The 22,439-nt window shown below is 44.3% G+C and overlaps 1 protein-coding gene across 2 annotated transcripts in view; it reads left to right on the top strand.

The window, feature by feature from the left end:
* Positions 1-22,439, top strand: part of LOC146346474 (protein EFR3 homolog A) — a 62,814-nt gene that overhangs the window by 5,745 nt on the left and 34,630 nt on the right. For both annotated transcript variants that reach the window (XM_084848513.1, XM_084848512.1), the window contains exons 2-5: positions 2,410-2,462; positions 11,047-11,123; positions 20,624-20,751; positions 21,077-21,227. In XM_084848513.1, coding sequence (XP_084704639.1) covers positions 2,453-2,462; positions 11,047-11,123; positions 20,624-20,751; positions 21,077-21,227 — 366 coding nt within the window. In that variant the 5' untranslated portion in view covers positions 2,410-2,452. The remainder of the gene's footprint in view (positions 1-2,409; positions 2,463-11,046; positions 11,124-20,623; positions 20,752-21,076; positions 21,228-22,439) is intronic.

Raw genomic sequence — 22,439 nt, 5'->3', positions numbered from 1 at the left:
TGCAGACGATACCACCCTAATGGCAGAAAGCGAAGAGGATCTGAAGAGCCTCTTGTTGAGGGTGAAAGAGGAGAGTGCAAAAGCTGGTTTGAAACTCAACATTAAAAAAACGAAGATCATGGCATCTGGCCCTATCACTTCCTGGCATACAGAAGGGGAAGAAATGGAAGCAGTGACAGATTTTACTTTCTTGGGCTCCAAGATCACCGCAGACGGTGACTGTAGCCATGAAATTAAAAGACGCTTGCTCCTTGGGAGGAAAGCTATGGCCAACCTAGACAGCAGAGTAAGAAGCAGAGACATCACCTTGCCGACAAAGGTCCATCTAATCAAAGCTATGGTTTTCCCAGTAGTAATGTATGGCTGTGAGAGCTGGACTATAAGGAAGGCTGAGCGCCGAAGAATTGATGCTTTCGAACTGTGGTGCTGGAGAAGACTCTTACGAGTCCCCTGGACTGCAAGGAGGTCAAATCAGTCCATCCTAAAGGAAATCAACCCTGAGTGCTCATTGGAAGGACAGATACTGAAGCTGAAGCTCCAATATTTTGGCCACCTAATGCGAAGAGAAAACTCCCTGGAAAAGACCCTGATGCTGGGAAAGACTGAAGGCAAAAGGAGAAGGGGACGGCAGAGGATGAGATGGCTAGATAGCATCACGGATGCAATGAATATGAACTTGAGCACGCTCCGGGAGAGAGCGCAGGACAGGAAGGCCTGGCGTGCTATGGTCCATGGGGTCACGAAGAGTCGGACACGACTGAACGACTGAACAACAACAACCCTAAACAAACACAGTTTCTCTGTTCTAACAGAATGAAGCCTGGTTCAGATGTATGTAGCCTATTCCATGCATGTTTACTTGGACATAAGTCCTATTAAAACCATTGGGACTTTCTGTCGTGTGTGTGTGTGTATAGGATTGCCAGCTGAAGGCACAAAGAAGCAAAGCCTGTTTGCCCTGTAAACTGCCAGAAAGGGAAGGCTACCTGGCCACTTGATATAAACTGCTCTGAGCACCTCCAAGGAAGAGTGGAGTGTCAGTGTAATGGGTAAATATAAACGTGTTGGATGAACTGCCTGTCTTCCCATGTGCTATCAGAAACTCCTCAAGATTCCCCTATTTTCCAAGGGCCTTTTCTGTAGTGATGCGCTGACTTTGGAGCGCTCTCCCCAAAGAAACTTGCCTGTACCCACTCTGGTATCGTTTTGGTGCAGTGTTTAATTTGTTTTATTATGTTTTGAATCATTTTTACTGTAAGTCATCCTGCTAATTCTGACTGAAGGCAGGATACACTTTTTTCATTGAAAGTCCCCATTGGGTCTTAATCACCAGTAAATGTGCCCCGTTCTGCAACCTTGTTCGTCTCCTACTAGCAATGGGAGAGAGTTATGCAGATCACCGATGTCCGTCCTGTGTAGCCCCCTCCTGGCTATTGAGATTTTGTCAGGACCTGCCATTACTTTTGCAGACTTATCTCTTTTTTAAAAAATAGTTTTTATTGATTTTTTTAACAAATAAAATATCAATAAACAATAAAACAATGTGGGAATACATTGAATACATTCCATCATCAGTAGCCTTTACTACATTACAGAGATTGCATCACCTATAATATATTCATTTATCCTACATAGCCTGTTATCCTAACAAATCTTTCCATAAGTGACTGTGAGTCTGGTGGTTTTACTGTTTCCTTATTCCTAGTCATATAAGTTATAAATTGCTGCCAAGTTGCATTGAAATCTTCCTTGTAGTTAACATTCCTGGTTGCCTTTTTGACTTGGATGCAGACTTATCTCTGTAGTCATAAGAGGAAAAAATTGGGATTGAGAAGATGCAAGTTCAAGTTCCACTGTGGAACTATTGTGCAGCCTTGATCACGGTTGCTCTCAGCCTCAATTTCTGAATAAAATGGCTATATAATTAATAGTAATGTCAAGCACTGAAGGTTGGCAAGAAGAAAACCACCTCAAAAAGCTAGCATTCCATGCGGGATGGAGGGATGCAGGACAGCAGATCAAAGTGCTGTGTAAATTGCTCACTTCAGGCTCCCCTGCTGTTCTCTTTCCAGATTTAAAAACAAGGTTGTTTCATCAGTTAAATCCTGGACCTTTGGCATCAAGTAAGGTGCACCTTAAAGGTCCTAGTCTAGCCAGTGTGGCTGCATTAGTGAGCAGTGGGCAAGCAGTGAAGCCAGTAATCTATCGTGATGGTGTGAAAAAGTGCCATGCCAGACCTGTGAACAAGAACAGGGGCTATTTGGGGGCTGACTGGCTAGCTGTACAGTGCCAACTTCAGTGGAGTCTTACTTTTCCTCGATTGAGCAGGAGTTCATTGTAAGGCCCTTGAAAACAGTCATCTGACCAATTACATAGCTTTGACATGGCATGTTTCTTTTTTTCTTGTAGTTTATCACATGGTGGAAAGTAGAAGCCAAGCTGCACATTAACGATGCCTGCCAGTAAGTATGGCAACCTGTTAATAAGCTGTGGTAGGAAATGTAAGATCTTGAATTTAAGATGCAATCCTTGGGAATAAAACTCCTTTGGAGTTGTGGCAAGTGCAGTGCATCTTTGAAATTGGAGTCCTCCACATTGTGACAGTCATACTAACTGTTTATTCAGAAATGTGTAAGCAGTTGGTTCTTGATATTAACTGCTATTCCAAACACTTCCGACAGTTATAAAATTATTAGTAGGAGTGGGGTTGAGTCTTTAGCTGCTTCGTAACTATGTTGGAGGGGGTTGCTGCAGCTCCAGTGCAAGCTTAAAATGTGAATGTTTTAAAATGTAATAATATTTAGTAGAAAATAAAATTAATATTTATAAAGCATTGCTAATTCTTTTTTTTAATCAAAGGCATACATAATAGTGAGAGAGGTCATTAAATAAATATCTTCATCATTTAAACCAAAGCATGATGAAGGATATGAACTGCTACACAATTAGCGCAGTCATTCAAAATCATACACAGTCTTGATATGTGACCTTTATAATTAAACTTGCACAGAAATTGGAAATCCATTGCGATCATTACTGGTCAAGATCATGTTTTCCTATGTTTCTTACAAGCTGAATATGTGATCTCATGGGTTGTTTTTCCTGAATCAGTACTTTCCTTGTTTAAAAACATCATTGAATTTCTGAGTTATTCAGAAACTCTGTCCTACAAAAAAGAAAGAAAAGATTGCCTGTCTTTTAAAATAGAGACCATTGTTTAAAATGGGCGGCACCCTTTTTCTAATGCTTTCTCTAAGCAGACAGATTAACTTATAAACATAAATGCTTCTCTATTCAGATATTTCTGAGCTGCTTTGTATGTGTGAAGCCTTGATCCCACCTGAAGCATCACAGACACAGTGCAAGTGTGGGAGTCCCATAGCCTTCACTTCTGTAGCAGCATGATGTCTTGCGTGTCCTTGCCTATCTCTTTTTATAAGTATGCTTTTCAAGTGTGAACAATGCATTCCTTTTATTGAGCACAGAAGTTAATCAGCGTCACTCCTGCTTGGGAGTGAATGAGTTCTTTCAGCGAAACAAATAACAATGTGAAATTGAACGCATAGCAAATACAACATATACAAGCTTTCCCCAATCTGGTGCCCTCCAGATGTGTTGCATGACAGCTCCCATGCTAGCTGGGGTATTCTGGGAGTTGGAGTCCAACACATTTGGAGGATGCCATGTTGGGGAAGGCTGACATATACAGAAGTGTGGAAAGCTGGAGTGTTGCTAACGTGAATGTTAAACTAGAGTTGAATGATAGTTGGAGGTTGCTTGCATGGATGTATCTAAAGGAATGTCGCCTCCTGCATCCTCCTCCCTTAGGTCATCTTTGCAGACCCTCCTCCAGGTGCTCCCGCTGAAGAAGCTAGGTGGGTGGCTATAAGAGAGAGGGTTTTCTCAGTTGTGGCACCCTGCTTATGGAATGCCCTCCCGAAAGAGGTTTGCCTGGTGCCTATGTTGTTACCTTTCTGGAGCCAGGCAAAAACCTTTCTTTTCCCCTAGGCATTTTAGAGACCTTGTTCTAGATTTTTATGGCTGTATTATCTATTCCTGTGCTGTTTGTTTTGTATTGTATTTTATTCTTTTAAATATTTGTATTGTATTTTATACATTTTAACTGTTTGTATGACATGTTAGCCTTTTAGTGCCATTTGTAATCCGCCCAGAGGATATTAATCATTGGACAGATTAAAAATACAATAAATAAATGAAATGAAATGCTGTGAGCTCTTTTGCTTTATTGAAAATTGTATCCAAAATATCCATCAAATAGACTTTAAAAAACGCATGTAATATAAGCATATTCTATCCATGTCTCTCATTTGAGGAGTAGTGGTAATCCCCGAAAGCCTGCTTAAATGCATTCTTGTGCATTACTGATCTTGATGTGCTTTTTCTTGTGCCTTTCCTGTTCTTCGCTTCTGTGTGGAAGATGTCCTCTACAGATTATAGTAATCCTGATGGACCCTGGGAGGAGAAAAGTTCATGGGGCCGACTCATGATCTTTGCAGAGCCTCTGAGGCCCTGCTGGGTAAAATATTTCAGTTTTTCAAAATGCCAGGGTTCCCATCCCCAACCTGGTGCCCTCCAAATGTGTTGGACTGCAACTCCCATCATGCCCCAGGCTGAGCCAGGTTGGCACCAGGAGGGGAAAGCTGTGGCAGAGTATTTTAGTCTTAGCCTATGCATAAGAACATAAGAGCCATGCTGGATCAGACTAAGGGTCCATCTAGTCCAGCATTCTGATTACACAGTGGCCAACCAGGAACCCACAAGCAGGACATGAGCGCAACAGCACCCTCCCACCCATGTTCCCCAGCAACTGGTATACAAAGGCTCACTGCCTCTGGTCCTGGTGGCAGCACATAGCCATCAAGACTAGTAGCCATTGATAGCCTTTTCCTCCAAGAATTTGTCTAACCCCGTTTTAAAGCCATCCAAATTGGGGGCTATCACTACATCCTGTGGTAGTGAATTCCATAGTTTAACTCTGCGCTGTGTGAAGAAGTCCTTCCTTCTGTCTGTCCTGAATTTCCCACCAATCAGCTTCATAGGATGATCCCGGGTTCTTGTACTTTGAGAGAGGGAGAAGAATGTCTCCCTCTCCACATTCTCCACACCATGCATAATTTTGTAGACCTCTATCATATCTCCCCCTACCCTCCTTTTTTCCAAGCTAAACAATCCCAGCTGTTGTAACCTTCCCTCATAGGGGAGTTATGCCAGCCCCTTGATAATTTTTGTTCCCCTTTTCTGACTTTTTCCAGCTCTACAATATCTGTTCTTTAGGTGTGGTGACCAAAACTGTACACAATATTCCAAGTGTGGCTGCACCATATATTTAAATAAGGGCAGTCTGAGGGGAGTATGCTTCCTTCACCACTGCATAATCGCAGCCCACCCAAGCATTTGCCATTGTTGGGGGTGTGGGGAGAGGCCTTTAAATCAAGTGGTGTCGAGACTGTGTGGTCACACCATAGGCTTGTATAAAGGCAGTATGATACTGGCAGTACGATACTGGCAGTTTTATTCTCAATTCCTTTTCTAATTATGCCTAACAATGAATTTACCTTTTTTAAAGCAGCTTTATGCACTGGGCCGACATTTTCATTGAACTGTCTGCCCAAACCCCAAGATCCGTTTCTTGGTTTGTTACTGCTAGCTCAGATCCCATCAGTTATACTTGAAGATGGGATTTTTTTGCCCCAACGTGCATCACTTTACACTTGCTTATGCTGAACTGCATTTGCCATTTAGATGCCCATTCTCCCAGTTTGGAGAGATCCTTTTGGAGCTCTTCACAATCCCTTTTTGTTTTAACCACCCTAAATAATCTGTTGTCATCGGCAAACTCTGCCACTTTACTGCTCACTCCTAATTCCACATCATTTATGAACAGGTTGAGAAGCAGTGGTCCTAATACAGATCTCTGTGACACCCCACTATTCCCTCACTGGGAAAATTTACTGTTTATTCCTTCATACCAGAAAAAGTTTCTCACAGCGCATTCAGGGCCAGTCCAAGATACTTTGGTGTCAGAATGCAAAAACCAGATGGCATCTCACTCCTCGCTAGGAGATGGCACAATGCCCTGGGAAGTTCTCCTGCCCAAACCTCATTGAAGACAAGGGAAGCTGTGGAAGAATGTGGCAGTGCTCCCATTCATTTCAATGGGGCTTGTGCCAGGAGAGCTTCCTGCTGGACTGTGACCCATGGATCAGCTTAGTCCATCTCCCAGTCTCCTGCCCTTAATGGTAAGAAGAGCCATGCTGGATCAGACCAAGGGTCCATCTAGCCCAGCATTCTGTTCACACAGTGGCCAACCAGCCGAAAACCAGGAACCCACAAGCAGGACATGAGCACAACAACACCCTCCCACCCATGTTCCCCAGCAACTGGTGCACATAGGCTCACTGCCTCTGGTACTGGAGGTAGCACACAGCCATCAAGACTAGTGGCCATTGATAGCCTTCTCCAGGAATTTGTCTAACCCCCTTTTAAAGCCATCCACATTGGGGGTTATCACTACATCCTGTGGTAGTGAATTCCATAGTTTAACTATGCACTGTGTTCCATTCTCCCAGTTTGGAGAGATCATTTTGAAGCTCTTCACAATCCCTTTTTGTTTTAACCACCCTAATTTGGTGTCATCGGCAAACGTGGCCACTTCACTGCTCAGAGGTGGCTGCCTCAGTTTACTTCATGGAGGGGGCCACCTCTGGGTGTATGGTACATTTTTTGTGTTCCCAGTTCTACTTTAATATGAAGGGAGACATTTTATCCACAAACTAACAAAGAGTCTTGCGGCAACTTAAAGACTAACAAATGTATTAGGACAGAAACTTTCATGGACTATAGTCTACTACATCAGGTGCACACTGCCCTGTGAGTTGATCACGAAGGGTGGTATGTAATAATAATTTCCTGAGGGCTAACCCTCTAGGGCTGTAACTCAGTGCTGGAGCACGTGTGTCGCATGCAGAAGATCCCAGGTTCAGTCTCTGGCTTCTCCAGGTAGCACTGAAAAGAAGCCTGCCTGAAACCTGGAGAGCCGCTGCTGCTAGTCAGTGCTGACAGTACTGGGCTAAATGGACCAGTGCTCTGACTCAGTAATAAGGCAAATCCCTACTCCCTGTGGACCCCCGCCGCAAGATGATCTGAAGTAATGAGCATATAAAGCGGAAAACTATGGTTACTGGCGGATGGCGCCGCTCTCTGCACTGCCCTCTGTGTAAGTAAGAAAAGCTGAGCTCCAGCCAAGTAAGAAAAGCTGAGCTCCAGAGATGGAAACGTCATACTGGTTCAGTTCACACTCACCCTAAGCCACCCTGGAAAATAAGCTACGGTGGGTTTGTCGTTTGCTTGCCGATCCATGTTACTCCCAACAGATGATCAGGCGAGCGGCGGTTCAGCGTGGCTTTTTCCCCACTCAGTCCCCCTTAGTCCTCCAGCTCACTGCCTGCACATATCCCAGTGTCCTTTGCTGGACAGCCTGTCTTGTCTCCTCGTCCTAGCCTCCTCCTCACTTGGATCACTACCCCTTTTTGGAGCATTTCAGTGCTTTTGTCGAGGCAAGACTGCACAAATCGGACGGCCAAATCTGTGCTCTTCCACATTTGTAAAAGATGGGTGGTGGGGGAACGAACCCATTTGCATAATCCCAAAGCACCAGGAAAAGCATAGGATGCTATGAGAGCCAGTGTAGTGTAGTGGTGAGAGTGACGGACTGGGAGCCAGGAGATCCGGGTTCTAGTCCCCACTTGGCCATGGAAGCTCACTGGGTGACTTTGGGCCAGTCACAGACTCTCAGCCCAACCCACCTCACAGGGTTGTCATTGTGAGGATACAATGGTGAGGAGGAGGATAATGTAAGCCGCCTTGAGTTCCTTGCGAGAGGGAGAAAGGCGGGGTATAAATGCAATAAATAAATAAATAAAATAAATAAATAAAAAGTGGTGAATGAGTGACGGTCCTAACAAAGTGCCATTTGAGCATTGGTGGATGGGCAGTTGCTGGCAAGGGAGGCTGGAAGTGGCACTGGCAAGATCAAGAAGAGCAGTGCTGGCTTTTTTGCCACCCCTGCCAAGTGGTTCTGTAGCTGTTTGGGACAAGCTATGGTGCCGGGTTTGGAAATCATGACAAGCCACCCTGAGAACAAGTTATTCTCTACATCCCTACTACAGGTCATAGGTTCTCAGGGTGGCTTGTTGGTGAAAAACAACCCACATTGAATAGCCCGTGCCAGAATCGGACATCACGATAAGCCACGCTGACACTAACATGGCCCACAACCCACCATGACTTATCATGACATGCAAACCCAGTCACTAGGATTAGAGGTCAGGAAGAACTTTGACATTTTCTTTTAAGCAATTTGGGGGACATCTTCCACCTCATTTGAGAGGGTTTTTCATAACCTATTCTTATTTGGCTGTAAAGAATAAACCAAGCATCTATACACGTTTTTACTTAGAACAATATTGTTTCTCCAATTGTAAATCTCATTACAAAATGAATAGACTACAATGACCCAAGCCATGTGGGGGCCACACGACCTCTTTTCTTTCCAGGACTTGGCATTGTTAATGGAACTGGATATGTGGTGTTCTCATGTGTTGGGTACCTTGGCATTGATGTCACGTGCAGGGCTCGTTAGATAAGGGTTTGTTGCCTGTTGCTTGAATTAAACATTGCTTACCTTGGGCTGGAAAAAGGCAGGAAATTGGCCAGGGATAGCTAAAGAATCGCAGAAGCTGGGAAGGAACAGCATGAAGACATATGTGGCAGTTCCAGTAGCGGAGCAAGAAAAATCCTATGACTATAATCCTTCATGGGAGCCTGGCCCCTGTGTGTGTTTTGGTAGGTGAATTCTTCAGCACTTTCCTTCCTTTTCCTTTTGTTCCATTATTTTGATGAGATAGAGTCTGACTTTCTCCAGATAGTCTGGAAAATAACTGTGTACAAACTCTTCCCTTCTTAATAACTTCAGCTCATACCGTTCAGTATTATTTTTTAAAAATCCTGTTGGATTATTTCTTATTTGAAAGAGTCAATTAGAAGAAAATCATAGGCATTCTAAAAAAGTGTTCATGTGAATCTTCTGTTCAAAACTTTCACATGGAGTAAATTGTGTTGTTAATTTTACTGCAGATATAATTTCAAACATATTCTTGCTTGTTTCCTTTTCCCCAGACATGTACTCTCCAGGTATATTTATGTCCTTACTGTGTGGACTAATTGCTGGCATGTTACTATATATATATATATATATATATATATATATATATACATATACATACATATACTATAATATACTATTATAATATATAATATTAATATAATATTAATATACTATATTATAGTATATATATATATATATATAATATATATATATATTATATATATATATATACTATAATATAGTATATTAATATTATATTAATATTATATATTATAATAGTATATTATAGTATATATTATATATTATAATAGTATATTATAGTATATTATATAGTATATATAATATAGTATATAATATATATATATATATTATATATATATATATACTATATATATATATATATAATATATATATATAATATATATATATATATATATATATATATATATATATATATATTAGCAGAGTGATTAGACACTCTATAACATCAAGAAAACATCTACGCTACCAACCAAATAGGCACTAAGGCTAAATATATATATATATATATATATATATTTAGCCTTAGTGCCTATTTGGTTGGTAGCGTAGATGTTTTCTTGATGTTATAGAGTGTCTAATCACTCTGCTAATGTATTTTATGTTGAAAACTTGAAAATTTGATGCTTTGGAAGTTAGTTTGCTTAACCTAGAGACTAAAGGTAGAAATATGCAGAGAGAGAAGGAGAAAGATTGCCTACCTGGAAGCACAGAGGTACAGTTAAAGGTTAACATTTCCAGAAGCCTTTAGTGGGATGTTCTAGACCTCCTTCCAAATATTGTGGATTCCATGGAAAAACCCCTTTAGTGAGGTGATGCCACAGTTTTCTGCTGGTGAATAAGAGACACATTGAAGTTCTACCCCATGTTTCCCAGGTCTCTCATTGTGAATATTTTGTTTATTCTTTTGTTACTACATTTCTATACCAAAAGTATAGAAGTTCTGTAGTTCTGTACCAAATAGCTGAAGCGCTCTGGTGGTTCACAATAGTTTAAACCATAAAATACAGCAATGTGATAAAACATAGTTTAATACTTTTAAAAGTTTAAAACTACAATATAAAACCAGAGTAAAAGCCAGCAGCAGTGTAAAGATCTAAAATACAATAATAGATTTAAAGCAATAAAAATGCCTAGGAGAATATAAAGGTCTTCACCTGGTGCCCAAAAGACCATAACATAGGTCCCAGGTGAACCTCTCTGGGATATGGTGCTTAGGTATGTGCAGAACTGCTCCCTTGATTTCCAAGGATATTTCCAACTTCCTACATGCTGATCTCGCATACCTGCAGATCTCCCTGCAGTGACTGGATTTACTGTGCAGTTCAAATAACGTGTGCGGGTGCGTGAAATATTTTTATAAGCAGCAACTACATACTCTGTACATGTGTTTAGGTATCTATAAGAGTAAAGCTGCATCATGTTCTACATTAGGAAGCGTGTTCCTAACCATGATAAGGGATGTTCCTCAGCATGATAAGCTATCCCTTATGATCTGAAACAGGTTTAAAGCTGCATGTTTTTTCCATGGTGTTATGATCTGAAATCTAGAATCAGGAGGACCTGGGAGGAGATCAGGTCTTCACAATCACTTACTATTGTACCTAACCTTTTGCATCTAGTTGCTGCATTGTTTTCCACCATTAAAATGATGGTTAATATCTTGAACCTACCACATATAAGAGACATTTTCTCATGAAAGTGTGTATACATCAGAAGCTGCACATCATCTGCTTGGTGGTATTCCAAATGGAGATTCCTTTTTGAAATAAAGCCTCCATTTCATAAGAGCTTGATTCTCACAGCAATTGTTTTTGCAGGAGTCTGCTGCTGCTGTGCTGCCTTGCGTCCTCGTTACAAGCGCCTGGTGGATAACATATTCCCCGAAGACCCCAAAGTAAGTGAGGACCTGCAGCATTTTAGTTGTTGTTGTTGTTGTTGTTGTTCAGTTGTTCAGTCGTGTCCGACTCTTCGTGACCCCATGGACCATAGCACGCCAGGCCTTCCTGTCCTGCGCTCTCTCCCGGAGCGTGCTCAAGTTCATATTCATTGCATCCGTGATGCTATCTAGCCATCTCATCCTCTGCCGTCCCCTTCTCCTTTTGCCTTCAGTCTTTCCCAGCATCAGGGTCTTTTCCAGAGAGTTTTCTCTTCGCATTAGGTGGCCAAAATATTTCAGCTTCAGCTTCAGTATCTGTCCTTCCAATGAGCACTCAGGGTTGATTTCCTTTAGGATGGACTGATTTGACCTCCTCGCAGTCCAGGGGACTCGTAAGAGTCTTCTCCAGCACCACAGTTCGAAAGCATCAATTCTTCGGCGCTCAGCCTTCCTTATAGTCCAGCTCTCACAGCCATACATTACTACTGGGAAAACCATAGCTTTGATTATGTGGACCTTTGTCGGCAAGGTGATGTCTCTGCTTCTTACTCTGCTGTCTAGGTTTGCCATAGCTTTCCTCCCAAGGAGCAAGCGTCTTTTAATTTCATGGCTACAGTCACCGTCTGCGGTGATCTTGGAGCCCAAGAAAATAAAATCTGTCACTGCTTCCATTTCTTCCCCTTCCATATGCCAGGAAGTGATGGAGCCAGATGCCATGATCTTCGTTTTGTTAATGTGGAATTTCAAACCATCTTTTGCACTCTCCTCTTTCACCCTCAACAAGAGGCTCTTTAGATCCTCTTCGCTTTCTGCCATTAAGGTGGTATCATCTGCGTATCTGAGGTTGTTGATAATTCTCCCAGCAATCTTCATTCTGAGCTGTGAGTCATCCAACCTGGCGTTTCTCACGATGTACTCTGCATATAAGTTAAATAAGCAGGGCGACAGTATGCAGCCTTGTCGTACTCCGTTCTCAATTTTGAACCAATCGGTTGTTCCATATTCGGTTCTTACTGTTGCTTCTTGATCCTCGTACAGGTTTCTCAGGAGACAGGTACAGTGGTCTGGTACTCCCATCTCTTTCAGAATTTGCCACAGTTTGTTGTGATCCACACAATGAAAGGCTTTAGTGTAGTCAATGAAGCAGAAATAGACGTTTTTCTGGAATTCTCTTGCTTTCTCCATGATCCAGCGAAAGTTGGTGATTTGATCTCTAGTTCCTCTGCCTCTTCGGAATCCAGCTTGTACTTCCGGTAGTTCTCGGTTCACATGCTGCTGAAGCCTAGCTTGTCGGATTTTGAGCATCACCTTGCTGGCATGTGAAATGAGCACAATTGTGCGGTAGTTTGAACACTCTTTGGCGTTGCCCTTCTTTGGAATTGGAATGTAAACTGACCTTTTCTAGTGTTGTGGCCGCTGTTGAGTGTTCCAAATGTGTTGGCATATTGAGTGCAGCACTTTAACAGCATCATCTTTTAGGATTTTAAATAGCTCAGCTGGAATACTGTCATCTCTGCTAGCTTTGTTGTTAGTAATGCTTCCTAAGGCCCACTTGACTTCACTCTCGAGGATGTCCGGCTCACGTTCAGTGACGGCACTCTCATGGCTATCAGGGACATTCAGATCTTTCCGGTATAGTTCTTCTGTGTATTCTTTCCACCTCTTCTTAATCTCATCTGCTTCTGTTAGGTCCCTGCCTCCTTTGTCCTTTATCATGCCCGTCTTTGCACAAAACGTTCCCTTGAGATCTCCGATTTTCTTGAAGAGATCTCTAGTCTTTCCCATTCTGTTGTTTTCCTCGATTTCTTTGCATTGTTCATTTAAGAAGGCCTTCTTGTCTCTCCTTGCTATTCTCTGGAACTCTGCATTCAGTTGGATATATCTTCCCCTTTCTCCCTTGCTTTTCGCTTCCCTTTCCTCAGCTACTTGTAAAGCCTCATCAGACAGCCACTTGGCTTTCTTGCATTTCTTTTTCTTTGGGATGGATTGAATTGCTGCCTCCTGATCAGTGTTACGGACCTCCGTCCATAGTTCCTCAGGCACTCTGTCTATCAGGTCTAATCCCTTAAATCTATTCCTCACCTCCACTGTATATTCATAAGGGATATGATTTAGGTCCTACCTGAATGGTTTAGTAGTTTCCCCTACGTTCTTCAATTTAAGCCAGATTTTTGCAACAAGAAGCTCATGATCTGAGCCACAGTCAGCTCCAGGTCTTGTTTTTACTGACTGTATAGAGCTTCTCCATCTTTGGCTGCAAAGGACATAATCAATCTGATTTCGATATTGACCATCCGGTGATGTCCATGTGTAGAGTCGCCTCTTGTGCTGTTGGAAAAGAGTGTTTGCTATGATCAGCGTATTCTCTTGGCAAAACTCTATTAGCCTTTGTCCTGCTTCATTTTGTACACCAAGGCCATGCTTGCCTGTTATCCCGGTGATTTCTTGACTTCACACTTTAGCATTCCAATCCCCTATGATGAAGAGGACATCTTTTTTGGGTGTTAGTTCTAGAAGGTGTTGTAGGTCTTCATAGAACCGATCAGCCTCAGCTTCTTCGGCCTCTGTGGTTGGGGCATAGACTTGAATTACTGTGATGTTGAATGGTTTGCCTTGGATTCGTACTGAGATCATTCTATCATTTTTAAGATTGTACCCCAGTACTGCTTTTCCTACCCTTTTGTTGACTATGAGTGCTACTCCATTTCTTCTAAGGGATTCTTGCCCACAGTAGTAGATATGATGGTCACCTGAATTAAGTTCACCCATGCTTGTCCATTTCAGTTCGCTGATTCCCAAGATGTCGATGTTCAGTCTCGCCATCTCATGTTTGACCACCTCCAGCTTACCTTGATTCATTGATCTTACATTCCAGGTTCCTAAACAATATTGTTCTTTACAGCATCGGACTTTCTTTTCACCACCAGACACATCCACAAAGCCTTTTGGCTTTGGCCCAGCCGCTTCACTCTTTCTGGCACTACTTGAAAATACCCTCTGCTCTTCCCCAGTAGTATATTGGACACCTTCCGACCTGAGGGGCTCATCTTCCGGCGTCATATCTTTTCGCCTTGTGATACGTTCCATGGGGTTTTCTTGGCAAGAATACTGGAGTGGGTTGCCATTTCCTTCTCCGGTGGACCACATTTTGTCAGAACTCTCTGCCATGACCTGTCCGTCTTGGGTGGCCCTGCACGGCATAGAATCATAGAATCATAGAATCATAGAATAGTAGGGTTGGAAGGGGCCTACAAGGCCATCGAGTCCAACCCCCTGCTCAATGCAGGAATCCAAGTCAGAGCATCCCTGACAAATGGCTGTCCAGCCTCGTCTTAAAGGCCTCCAGTGTGGGAGAGCCCACCACCTCCCCAGGTAATTGGTTCCATTGCCGTATTGCTCTGACACTCAGGAAGTTTTTCCTGATGTTCAACCGGAATCTGGCTTCCTGTAACTTGAGCCCATTATTCCGTGTCCTGCACTCTGGGATGATCAAGAAGAGATCCTGGCCTTCTTCTCTGTGACAACCTTTCAAGTACTTGAAGAGTGCTATCATATCTCCCCTCAGTCTTCTCTTCTCAAGGCTAAACATGCCCAGTTCTTTCAGTCTCTCTTCATAGGGCTTTGTTTCCAGTCCCCTGATCATCTTTGTTGCCCTCCTTTGAACCCTCTCCAGCTTGTCTGCATCCTTCTTAAAGTGTGGTGCCCAGAACTGGACACAGTACTCCAGATGAGGCCTAACCAGTGCTGAGTAGAGGGGAACTAGTACTTCCCGGGATTTGGAAGCGATGCTTCTATGAATGCAGCCCAAAATAGCATTTGCCTTTTTTGCAGCCACATCACATTGTTGGCTCATATTCAGCTTGTGATCGACGACAATTCCAAGATCCTTCTCGCTCGTAGTGTGGTTGAGCCACGTATCCCCCATCTTGTAACTGTGCATTTGGTTTCTTTTTCCTAGGTGCAGAACTTGGCATTTGTCCCTATTAAATGCCATTCTGTTGTTTTCTGCCCAGCACTCCAGTCTATCCAGATCACTTTGAATTTTGTTTCTGTCTTCCAAAGTATTAGCTATCCCTCCCAATTTTGTGTCATCTGCAAATTTGATCAGCATTCCCTGCACCTCCTCCTCCAAGTCATTCATAAAAATGTTGAAGAGCACTGGGCCCAGGACTGAGCCCTGCGGTACCCCACTCGTTACCTCTCCCCAGCTTGAGAAGGTCCCATTGATAAGCACTCTTTGAGTCCGATCCTGTAGCCAACTGTGGATCCACATGATCGTTGTTTCATCTAGCCCACTTCGAGCAAGTTTGCTCATCAGGATATCATGGGGCACTTTGTCGAAAGCTTTGCTGAAGTCGAGGTATATGATGTCTACAGCATTCCCACGGTCTACAAGGGAGGTGACTTGATCAAAAAATGAGATCAGATTTGTCTGGAAGGACTTGTTTTTGACAAATCCATGTTGGCTTCGAGTAATCACGGCATTGTTGTCAAGGTGCTTCCAGATGGATTGCTTTATGATCTGCTCCAGAATTTTCCCAGGGATTGATGTCAGACTGACTGGTCTGTAGTTCCCAGGTTCCTCCTTTTTACCCTTTTTGAAGATAGGGACAACGTTAGCCCTCCTCCAGTCATCTGGCACTTCCCCGGTCCTCCATGATTTCTCAAAGAGAATAGACAGCGGTTCTGAGAGTTCTTCTGCCAGTTCCTTTATTACTCTAGGATGCAGTTCATCTGGCCCTGGAGATTTGAACTCATTCAAAGTAATGAGGTGTTCCTTGACCATATGCCTGTCGATCTCAAGCTGCAATCCTGCCCCTTCAGCCTGTACTTCGCCTTTGCCAGGGGGGTCATAGACCCTCTTTTGGGAGAAGACTGAGCCAAAGTAGGAATTGAGCACCTCTGCCTTTTCTTTGTCATCTGTTATCATTTTGCCATCCTTATTTAATAGCTGAACAACCATTTCTTTCCTCTGCCTTTTACTATGCACGTAGCTGAAGAAAGCCTTTTTGTTGTTTTTAGCATCCCTCGCTAACCTCACCTCGTTCTCCGCTTTAGCCTTCCTGACGCCATCCCTGCAATTCTGTGCTACCTGCCTGTACTCTTCCTTTGTTACTTGGCCTTCTTTCCACTTCCTATATGTGTCCTTTTTTGTTTTCAGGTCATCCCTAAGCTTTTTGTGAAGCCACATTGGCTTCTTCTGTTGTCTTCCACCTTTTCTTCTTGTTGGAATTGTTTGTGATTGTGCCTTGAGAATTTCCTTTTTTAAAAGTTCCCACCCATCTTGGACTCCTTTTCTCGCTAGCATTGTTTGCCATGGGACCTTACTGATCATTGTTCTGAGTTTATTAAAATCAGCTTTCCTAAAATCCAGGGTACGCGTTTGAGTACACTCGGCTTTTGCTTCCCTTAGAACCAAGAACTCAAGTACAACATGGTCGCTTTCCCCCAGAGTTCCTGTAACAGCTACTTTATCCACTAAGTCATCTCTGTTGGTTAGGATCAAGTCAAGGATAGCCGATCCTCTAGTTCCTTCCTCTACTTTCTGTAGGAGGAAGTTATCCGCCACACAAGTCAGGAATTTCCTGGAGGGGCCATGTTTTGCAGAATTTGTCTCCCAACAAATATCGGGGAAATTGAAGTCCCCCATTACTACTACATCATGCTTCCTTAAAACATTGGCTATTTGCTTTTCAAAAGTTTCATCCTTGGCTTCTCCTTGATTGGGTGGCCGGTAGTAGACTCCGACCACCAGGTTCCTTTTATTCTTTGCTCCATTTATTTCAACCCAGATGCTCTCGATGGGGCTACCAAGCTCCTCCTCCTGTATTTCTGTGCAGAGATATGTATTTTTCACATACAGTGCAACCCCGCCTCCCTTTCTGTTCCTCCTGTTCTTTTTGAACAAGTTATATCCTTCAACTGCTGTATTCCAGTCATGAGAGTCATCCCACCAAGTCTCAGTTATACCTATCAAGTCATAATTTCCCTCCTGTATTAAGAGTTCAAGTTCGTTCTGTTTGTTTCCCATACTCTGGGCATTAGTATATAGACATCGAAGACCATGTGCTTCATAGTCTGGCTTTCTTCCTACATGTGTCTGAAGACTATTATTGGGCGCTATCAGCGCTGTTCTCTCCATTGCAGTGCATGCGCCTACGTCCATTGTTACCCCCAACATTACATCTCCCTTCCCCGTAGGATTCAGTTTAAAGCCCTCCTGATGAAGTTCTTCATGCTGTGGCCAAACACATTTTTCCCAGCCTTTGTGAGGTGCAACCCATCCCTAGCCAACAGTCCATCTTCCAGGAAGTATAGCCCGTGGTCCCAGAATCCAAATCTCTCTCGTCGGCACCACCTTCGTAGCCAGTCATTCACCCGGAGTATTTTTCGTTCCCTTTCTATCCCTCTTCTAACTACTGGAAGGATGGATGAGAAAACTATCTGGGCCCCAAAGTTCTTGAGTTTCCTTCCCAAAGCTTCAAAGTCTGACGTGATCTCTTCGTAGCTCCGCTTGGCGGTATCATTTGTTCCCACATGGATGAGAAGAAAGGGATACCTGTCAGTGGGCTTTATGAGTGCAGGCAACCTTTCAGTCACGTCTCTAATCTGTCCTCCCGGGAGACAACATACCTGGCGAGTCCACGGGTCTTCGCGACATACTTGGGTCTCGATCCCACGCAGCAAGGAGTCTCCCACTACTACCACTCTTCTCTTCTTCTTCTTGTAGGCCTGGGTTTCATCGCCTCTGTTTGACTGACCTTTAGCCTCTTGCTCACTCTCATGCAGGTTCCCCTGTGATTCTTCCTCTGCAGGCTGTCCTCCAGTCTCATCTGCAAGTACCTGGAATCGGTTCCACAGCTCCACCGCTTCCACTGGTGCAGAGTGGCGTCTAGTTTTTCTTCTCCTAACTGTCACCGTTTTCCAAGGAGTATCCTCTACTCCATTTTTCTTCTCCTCAGCATTTCCCACTTCTGCCTCATCTTGCTGTTGCTCTTCAAGCTTCTGGTCTGCCCTTTGCTGCTGTAGTTCCCCCATTCTGTCCAAGAACTCTTCGTGTTCTCTTATTCCCCGGAGGGTTGACAGTCGCCGCTCCAGTCCACTTACTTTTTCCTCCAGCAGCGTGATCAACTTGCACTTGTTGCAGGTGTAGGCCATGTTGTTCTCAGGCAAGAAAACAAACATGGCACACACCTTGCAGGTCACCACCACTGGAGAGTCTTGTCCTTCCATAGCCCCGTTTCCCTTTTTGTGTCTAGCTTTGTGATTGTTCTAGACTAGCCTGTGCCTGCTCCTCTACTCAGTAGAGGTTAAAAGCAGAGTCCCACTGGTGTGGAAGTGTGTGTTACAAGACAAATAAATGGGAAAAAGTTAGTTAAAAAAAAAAAATGTTAGGGGCCTCCCCCTTGACCTCCCCTGCCGAACTCCCCTGGCCAACTCCTGTTTGCTCCCCCTTTCCTCTCACTCTGGTCACTCACTCTCTGGGAGCTTGCCTGCTTCTGTAGTCCCTGGACCAGCTGGAGCAGCTTGCTCTGCTCTGCTCTGCTCAGCTGGGAGGCGGGAAACAGACTGAAGCTTCCCGCCCACTCAGCTGCTGGGAGTACTCAGGCCACACCCCTCCAATTCAGTTGGAGCTCTCAGAAGCTCCTGGTGAGCTCACAGCCAGTCAGAAGGATAAAGGGCAGCGCCCTGGGCTTCCTGCAACCCACTTACCTCTTAGCCTCTGTCTCCTTTGTCTCCTTTGTCTCTTCAACCACTGCAACTCCCCTGGCCAACTCCTGTTTGCTCCCCCTGTTCGCTCGCTCTGTTCGCTCGCTCTCTGGGAGCTTGTCTGCTTCTGTAGTCCCTGGACCAGCTGGAGCAGCTTGCTCTGCTCTGCTCTGCTCAGCTGGGAGCGGGAAACAGACTGAAGCTTCCCGCCCAGTCAGCTGCTGGGAGTACTCAGGCCACACCCCTCCAATTCAGTTGGAGCTCTCAGAAGCTCCTGGTGAGCTCACAGCCAGTCAGAAGGATAAAGGGCAGCGCCCTGGGCTTCCTGCTTATGGCTTCACTGAGTTACTCAAGTCCCTTCGCCACAACAAGGCAGTGATCCATGAAGGGGGCAGCATTTTAGATATGTCTTCATAAGGGTGGCCAGCTGGCGACTTTGTCATTCCAAAATTCTGGCTTCACATCCCCCAGTTGGGAATGTCACTCTTAGCAAGCATCCACACATATCACCGGACTTTGTGATGTGTGTTTCATTTGTGTTCATTTGTTTAATTTTATTTAAATCTTACTTTAAAATGTGTACTCTGCTTAAGCTAGCCTTATTGGGCTCTGGTATTTAAATACAACTTGGAAGCCGCACCCCAAGCCCTAAAATCAACAGCCCGAGCAGCAGTCAGTGAAGACCAGCTTGAGCCAACCTTCCGGAATTTCAAAAGCTTTTCTATGCATAAAGAAAGGAGTCAACCAGGGGAATCTCCTTTGAGAGGGAATTGCAGAGATGGGAGCCACCATAGAGAAGGCCTTTGATCTTACTGCCTCTGTCCATGCCTCCAGCAGTGGAGGCACACAGAGTAGGGCCGCTTGTTGCAGGGAATTCAGTGAGCTTGTGTATTCCATTTTTCCAGCATCCAATCAGCTGTGTTTTTTCACTGGGAAAATGCAATTTCCCCCCTCCTGCTAGTGCTTCAATTGCAGTTGTTAATGGTGTATGGACTATAGCTGCACACGTGTCATAGAATCATAGAATAGTAGGGTTGGAAGGGACCTATAAGACCATTGGACCATGGACACCTACTGGATAGCGCCTGTGACATCACTCAAGATGAATGACACAAGTCTTCCACCCTCATCCCCAGCCAGGCCAGTGAAATTTTGTTAACTTTTTTTTTTGCATTTTGCATTTTAATATTTTTTATTATTCAGAAATAGAGGACCACTCCAGCTGTACTGCTTAAGTGTAGGAGCCCTCAGGTAGCCATTTAAAAATATGTGGCAAACTTGAGCAAGGTTTCCCCATTCCCATGCAGCAAGGACTTGCTTTAAAAAAAAACTTTTTCAAAAAGTGGGGCTCAGATTTATTTTATTTATTTAAAACATTTATATTATTATTATTATTATTATATTTATTTATATCCCGCCTTTTTCCCAATACTGGGACTCAAGGCGGCCTTACAACGTTAAAACTGCTACAATTAAAACCTATAAATAGAAATATAAAATACAATAGAAATATAAATATTCCAGTAGTTCTAGGCAGCTTACAACAAATTTGTTATTTTTGCTCTCATTGTATGTTCCTGTTTCTGCATTCTATGCCTCAGATGGCAAAGGACCATGTTTAGTCAGGGTACTGAAATAAAAGGCACAGCTGAGTTGTGTGCAGTTCTTTACCACCTGCCAGCCATCTTTAGTTGAAGCAGTCCCGGATGTCACTGAAAAGCAGAGGAAGGAGGAACTGAGGGACAGAAGCTTTACAAACCCTAATTGCTGCAATTGCATTTACATTTCTGGGACTCTCATCTGCTTAGGATGGTCTTGTCAAAGCCGATATGGAGAAACTGACCTTCTATGCTGTATCTGCCCCAGAGAAGCTTGATCGAATTGGTGCCTATTTAGCAGAGAGGCTCAGCAGGGATGTTGTCAGACACCGCTATGGGTAAGACTCAAATAATTCCCTTACTTCTAATTGTGTTACTTATTTTTACCCTGGCAATGTTTGTGGTTTCAGTACTCACCTGTCATGGAAAGCCATTTCTGTTCCCTTCAGCAAATAACAATCTCCCCCAACAAGCATGCGGGGCAACATTTGTAAATGGGAAGCTGGTGGGTTCTTATTTCTCTTTGGCTGTCTGTGCGCCACAGATTATTCACATGGGTATGTGTGTACAGGCCAACTAGAAGGAATGTTTTGGGGCTGACGCATAAGGCTGTTTTCCTAAGAGGCCTGCACTTATCTCTCTCTGTTTTCAATTGCCTCTCAGGTATGTCTTCATTGCCATGGAAGCCCTGGACCAGCTCCTCATGGCTTGCCATTCCCAAAGCATCAAGCCGTTTGTGGAGAGCTTCCTCCACATGGTGGCCAAGCTGCTGGAGTCTGGAGAGCCCAGGCTGCAAGTCCTGGGGACCAACTCAGTGAGTGAACTTGCCTTAGTCGCCATAGTCTGACACCTGTTTTGTTCCCTGGCAAGGGCTTTGGAGGAACTGTGTAAAGCATGTGGATTGTGAGAGGCAGGTGGCAGCACGGTTACCCACAGACCTCTGTGTGTGGAAGCATCCTGGCGGTGTGATCCAGCCACTAGGCTGCCTGGTTTCCTGAGTCATCGTCCTGTGTGTATGATAGGATTGTGCCTGGGATGTTCAGGAATTAAAAGTGAGGATACCAGCATCTCAGGAGATGGCAGTCAGGTTCCACTTGCCTGACAGTGCAGTCCAACCATCAACCTTGAGCTGAGAGGCAGCAGTGAATCCACGCTTAATCCACTTACATCCTTCAACTTGTTTAATCTTTTTAACCTGTCAGAACCCTTGCAGGATCTGTTGATAAATAACAGAAAAAAGCACAGGTGACTTAGAGAGCAATCCTCTGGTCCTAGGAGAGCACCCTAGGGAACAAAAGATTCTTCAGAGTCCCCGTTCCAAGGCCGTAGGTACTGCTACAACCTCAGAAGGGGGACTCCTGTATCTGATCCCCCCCCCCACCCAGTAGCAGCTGTGCAAAGAACTGCGACGGCTGCTTATGAGGTTGCAAAAGTGGCCTCAGAGAGGTCAGAAAGGGGACGTGCTGGTGGGCAAGGAGGGGAGAGGTCAAGATACGAGGCGTCCTTTGGCTTCTCCAGCCCCAGTCCTGCCATTGCCAGTGCCCCCCCTCTAGATGGGCTCAGAGGCCCATCTAGGGAAAAACGGGAAGCACAGAAAACAGAGAGGTGAAAATCACCTCCGTCGGTCCTACCCTGCTGGCAGCAGCTCAGCAGGGCATTGGATATGTGAAAGCCTCCAAGTTCCGAGGCTTCCATCTCATGAGGGAGCTGCCCATGGGGCTGCGCCCTTAGTTTCCAAAAACAAGCAAAGTGCTGTCCTAATTCCGATTCAAGCAAGCCAATTGTTGCCCATGAGCATGTCCTCCATTACTGACTGGTGGGCCCTGCAAAACTGATTCTGCCCCTCTTAGAAAAGAGGCTACTGGTGGGCAAACCAGCTTTTAAGCATAGAGAGGGGAGGAAGAAAGCGCCAGCTCCTTCCAAAGAACAGAACTGTAGCTGGATTAAGGAAGGCCCTGCTCAGGACTTCTCCAGGGCAACAGGTTAGGAAGGATGGAGCTGCCTTCCCCCACAGCCATGGTTCTGA

Source organism: Heloderma suspectum, chromosome 4 (assembly GCF_057233095.1).
Source record: "Heloderma suspectum isolate Gila_16-S chromosome 4, 16-S_ref, whole genome shotgun sequence".
Lineage (NCBI taxonomy): Eukaryota > Metazoa > Chordata > Lepidosauria > Squamata > Helodermatidae > Heloderma > Heloderma suspectum.
This window is presented reverse-complemented; position numbering and strand designations above follow the sequence as displayed.